Below are 5882 nucleotides of genomic sequence, written 5' to 3'. Positions count from 1 at the left end.
TAGTTCTTTTGCCTTCCTATATAAATTTTAGAATAATCTTGTCTATATCTACCAAAAAAATAAAAATTCTTGCTGGGATTTTCCTAAGAATGGTGTTAAACCTGTATATCAATTTGGGGAGTGGTTAACATCATTACTGTATTGAATCTTCTAATCCATGAACACATACCTCTCCATCTATTTAGATCTTCTTTGATCTCTCTCATCAGTGTTTTACACTTTCCAGTATACAAGTCCTGTACGTGTTTTGTCAGATTTACAGTTAAGTATTTCTCTTTTTTTTTTAGCAACTCTAAATGGTGTTGTATTTTTTGTTTCAGTTTCCATGTGTTAATTGCTGTTGGTGTTGTTAGATGCCATCGAGTCGGTTCTGACTCATAGCAAACCCGTGTAAAACAGAATGAAACCCTGTCTGGTCCTGCACCATCCTCACAATCGTTGCCATGTTTGACCCCATTGTTGCTGCTGCTGTATCAATCCATCTCATTGAGGGTCTTCCTCTTTTTCACTGACCCTTTCCTTTGCCAAGCAGGAGGGACCATCCCTCCAGATAAGAAGTCCAAAGTACTTGGGTTGAAGTCTTACCATCCTTGTTTTTAAGGAGCATTCTGGCTGTACTTCTTCCAAGACAGATTTGTTCCCTTTGTCTTCTATTCTGCAACCTTGCTGAACTCACTAGTTTTAGGAGTTTCCTATGTGGCAAAAGGAAAACCAAGGGAACTTCCCAGTCATTCCTTGGGTCCTGAGGTCCCTAGCTGGTCCATCATCTTTCCTACCTTTCAGTGTGTTCTTATGTTTATTTTACAGCTAATGTCTAGACTCTTCAGTTGTACCTAGTGAGAGGAATAGGGGAAAGTATGTCTACTCCATCATCTCAGAAGCAGAAGTCTAAATCTTAAAATTTAAAAGAAATAACTCTTCCTCACAAGAAACACTGGGAGACAGAATAGTACTTGTCTGTGTATCAAATACAGTGATTACAAATTGGAGGCTTACTGTTCAAATAGGTAGCAGTAGGGTTTTTTTTTTTTAAATTTAATTGCCCGTAAGGGGGTATACTGTACTCTCCAGCTCCACAGTGCCCAGCTGTTAACTGCCCCATAGAGGCCCGTGAGCCCTCTGCCCCTGATTTAATATATAAGTCATGAGGTCGAACTATCAACAATCGATTACGGCTACGAATTTGGAAAGATCATGCTCAAGCTGCCCTTTCTATAGACCAGTGTCTCAAATATTAACCAAGACCTAGCTCAAGCAGAATGAAGCCTTTCCCATACGTTGTTTCCCCTTTCCCGGGACCTGCTAGTCCAGGATCTTCTCCCTTTCCTTCAGTGTTTAGAGGAGAGATCTAGCTACTGTGTGTGCATGGGTGGAGGGGGCAGTAGGAAGAGGAAGAAAGGGACTGAGAGGTGGTGATAACGGTGGTGGTGATGGTGATGAAGATGAAGCAAGAGGAAGATGATCACATTAAGATTATAGAGTCCTCATTTCCAGAAGGCTGGAAAAATCAAATCCTTTTGGACAAAAGAGAACTGAAGAATGATCTCATAAGAAAGGCATTTAGAGCTTTATGAGGCAAGCCAACCCTTTTTATCTTTACAGATAAGGAAACCATCACTCAGAGAGGTTATGCAAGATCACCAAGCCAACCAGCACTAATTTTACTACTCCATCTTGTCCCCTCTTTCTGGGCTAGTTCTTTGCAAACAATGGAAGCTGTGATCCACTGTGTCACTTCTACCAATGTTGTTGTTGTTGTTATGTGCCGTTGAGTTGGACCCGACTCATAGCGACCCCTCCTTGGGTTTCCGAGGCAGTATCACTACGGAAGTAGATTGCCCAACCTTCCTTCCGAGGAGTGGCTGGTGGGTTTGAACCGCCAGCCTTCTGGTTAGCAGTCAAGTGCCTTAGGCACTGTGCCACCAGAGCTCCTACTTCTACCAATAGTTCCTAAAAATGTTTCATTACAATTGGTAACTGTACTTTTTGTCCATCTCATCTACAGCAGACTACCTTCAGACCCAGTTCTTAAAGTATTGTGACAAATTCAAGAGAAAGGACTTTGCTGTTGTTAGTTAAGTAAAAAATGAAAGCAACAGCCTTAGTAGTTGGGGGGCAAACAAAATTGAACATATTTCTCTTTTCTTTTCTGGTAGTTTTAATTAGATGACTGGATATTAAAGCACACATTTTTTAATTTAGTCCATTTATTATTTGGATCATAGCTATCTACTCCTTCAGCTGGGACAATGTTTACAAACTGTCACTCACACATTGCCTCTGCAAGTTCCATACGCTGCACCTACATACTACCTATACTACTATTGTTGTTGTTGTTATGTGCTGTCAAGTGGGACCCGACTCATAGCGACCCCTCCTTGGGTTTCAGAGGCGGTATCACTATGGAAATAGATTGCCCAACCTTCCTGTACTATTACTTATTAATATTTATCTTCATACTGATTTTAAATCCACTTGTTATACTTTATCCTCCTCTAATGTCTTTTCTCCTAGACATTAACATAATTACATAACTATTAAGCTAAAAGATGTCCCTGGGCATACCATGTAGGCTCACCTCACATGCTACTAGTGGTTTTCTTACCTCACTTTGGGTGAACAGACAAGGAAACAATTGTTCTCAACATCTAACAACTGTTGCTCATTAATCACCTTTACAGGAACGTACCAGAAATGAGCTCAGTACACGGAAACCTGGAAAGCCTGCAGCAGTGGTTCTCAGAGTGGCTTTTGCACTTAGTCCCCACCCCCAAAGGTTCTGAGTCACTAGGTCTGGGATGTGGCCCAAGAAGGTCCATTTCTATGGCATCCCAGGGAGTGCTGATGTGCAAAGACCTAACTAAGGAGCACATTTTGAAAAACAACGGCAAACAGGAGATATAGAATTTTTTAAACTACTCTAACTTTTCAATAGGGTAAAACCAAACAAACAAAAGAGGCTAACTGGGATTCAAATCCCAAGTCTAACCATCATAATCCTAAGGAAGTCACTCAACCTCTCTCAGCCTCAGTTTCCTCACTTGTAAATAAGGATTATAACAATAGCTACCTCATGAGGTCATGTTAAGGTTTAGCTGAATATTACAAAATCACAGAGCCCTCCACACGTTAGATGTTTGATGACGATGAAGAAGAATCAATCTAGCAGCCTATACAATGGGCCAACCCCATGCAATGGCTTCATGCCACAAGGGTCCCAAAGGCTCATCTTAGTTACCCTCATTTTAAGAACTACTTTATAAGTAGCTTATAAAAATACTTTTGTGGTTTAGAAACATTATGCTTTTATCATTTAAAAAAAAAAAAAATCTCTCCTCAAGGAAAGCACAGAACTCCGGAATAAGAAATTGAATGTCAACTCTGCAGTCCTGCTTGTAGGGCAGCTACAATAAAGACAGCTAGAAAGCGTGTGCTTTTAGTCTAATTCCAAGGCTTTAGCTATAGAAAAACCTTATTTTCTTCTTAATGCTATCTGTTGCACCATTCCAACATAAGCTGAATGTGCTATACAAAATTTGTAAATAGAGTAAAAATTTTTTTTTAAAAAAAGACTGTAGCTACAGCGTGTTAAAGTACAGATTAATGTGACCTATTAAAGGCTGCAAAGCTACACACGCACATAGTCCACAGGCAGTCCTTCATGGGACCCAAACCCACTAACAACTCTTCAACTCTTGTGAAAACATCACAGTTAACTCATAGTTATCTGTGAAGAAAATCACTCCAAGGGCTGGGAGCAGTTCTCTGCCTCAGCGTGGCAGTTTCTCAGTGACAATGGGCGACAGGGCACCCAGGCCTAGTGTGGCCAGCAGCTGCTCAGTGACTTATCGGCCTGGGTGAGACAGTGGAGCTGCCCAGCCAGGGCACAAAGGCTGGGGCCAGCACCTCTGCAGTGGGCCAACATGAAACCCAGACAGTGGGGAGACCTACTAACACATACGCTGCCACTCTTCCAGTTGGGTGGACTGTCCCATTCCACGTCTCCACAGCTCGGCTTTCCTTTGGTGGTGCAATCCACAGCATGGGATGACAAGGGTGACGCAAAAAAGCAAGATAGCGCAATGTCACTTAGGCAACCTCTTGTCACTTTGCACGCTTGTTAGGTTATGCACTAAAGAGAACCTGAGGCTAAAGCCCCCAGTCAAGGAGCAGCTGTTGCTAAAAGAAGCCATTATGATCCTCACTGGCGTTCTGTAGTGAAGAACGGCTGGTAGGTTAGAGCCTGGCAAGGCCCGTGATCTTGAGAGACTGCTGTCCAGGATAGTGCATGTAATTCACACAGGCTTGTATCTTGGACCAGCAGGCAAGCATGACTACAACATGTGAAACCTCAGTCCAACCAAGCACAACAGACTCCTGAATGGTCAACATGCTCTCATCTACTGCACTTGTTAACAGCTTATCGACATTAAAAGCCCAGTTCTTCTTTAGCCTTAACAAAGATGAAGCCTGCAACTTTTTATTTGTTAGTTGACTCAATAGGTATTCATTGAGCACCTACTATGTTCCAGGGTTATGCTGGAGAACCAGGTGTGAGTGAAAGAGCCCCAGTCCCTGCCATCCAGGGGCCTACCACACTTAACTTTAGACCAAGCAGGGAACCTAACTTGTAAAATAAACAAGAGCATCTCACTTCAGTGACAACAAAACAATGCGGCTACCCGTACAACCCTTTTGAGATTCTACAAGTTTTCCGCATCGTGGTTTCACGTATTCAGAACGTACTAAAGGTTAGCTGAATACTCACAGATAGTACCTAAATGCAAAAAGACATCATAAAGTTAGGGAAGAAAGCCAGAATAGTAACAAAGAAAACACACACATTTTTTCCTTAGAACACGGAACCTGATTTTTAAGAATGATAATGGCCTAAAAATAGCTCTTCCTCTCAATTGCAAAACTCTGACCACATGTACTAGAAAGTGTACTGGGTCTCTCTGCAATTTCAGACCTTACAACAGAGAACTCCCATCATTCCCCAGCAGACAGCAGGGGAGCACCCAAGGGGTCACGGACTCTGGAGTTAGAACAGCAGAGCCTCCCAGCCAGGAGTTAGCACATGGAACACGAAGGAAGCACGCAATGTCGCTTACCTTGCACTCTCTGGATACATTGTCTGATGTCACTGAACCTGAAATCTGACTAGAAATTGTAGCAGCTATAAGCTGTTTACACCACTCAACATGAGATCCTGTAGGACTAAAAGAAATAGTGTCATTAAACAATTTCAAATCATAGACTGTTGGGGAGAAAATGAGCACTTAGTAGGGCTATATGGACATTGTCTTTTGGAGATGAATGAGTTTTTATTAGAGCAGCTGGTTACCTTTGTAGGGGATACAAGGACAGCTAGGAAGAAAGGTTAGTTTCAGGTGAATGTCAAGGGAATCAACCAGTTCAACCAAGTTTCTTTTAAGAGGCTAGGTATCAGTTAAGCATGTTGTTCTCTATCATTTCATGGAATTTGACTCTATTACAATTGCATGGAATGAGTATTACTAATGTCAGCTACAGAAAATAAACTGGAATGTGAAATATATGCCAAGCCTGAGCTCCATAAAAAAGACTGTGTTCTATAATACACAGTTGATAGCATATGCTTGTCACACGTTCAATCAATTTCACGTTGGTTGTTCTAAATCTAGAGTACAGCATAATTTGTAGTGAATCAAAGCAATTGTTCACAGAAGACATTATATGATTTTATCAAGAACAAACTAGGAAAACAGTGTTTGGCCCACAGGGACAATCATATCTCATGGTCCCTAAGGGCTGTCGTCATATCTGAGCCTCACAACCACTGTGGGACAAGATGGCAGAACAGGGACAAGCCAACTCATATCCGACCTGAGACAACTGAG

General features: G+C 41.9%; 1 protein-coding gene across 1 annotated transcript in view; it reads right to left on the bottom strand.

The window, feature by feature from the left end:
* Positions 1-5882, bottom strand: part of MTMR1 (myotubularin related protein 1) — a 72552-nt gene that overhangs the window by 65321 nt on the left and 1349 nt on the right. The window contains exon 2 of the mRNA XM_042782924.1: positions 5115-5260. Within this exon, the coding sequence (XP_042638858.1) occupies positions 5115-5260 (146 nt within the window). The remainder of the gene's footprint in view (positions 1-5114; positions 5261-5882) is intronic.

The sequence above is a fragment of the Orycteropus afer genome, unplaced genomic scaffold (genome assembly GCF_000298275.1).
Source record: "Orycteropus afer afer isolate SDZICR_OR568_19922 unplaced genomic scaffold, OryAfe1.0 scaffold00519, whole genome shotgun sequence".
Taxonomy (NCBI): Eukaryota; Metazoa; Chordata; class Mammalia; order Tubulidentata; family Orycteropodidae; genus Orycteropus; species Orycteropus afer.
Note: the sequence above shows the minus strand (reverse complement) of the source record. Positions and strands in the feature narration are given on the sequence as shown.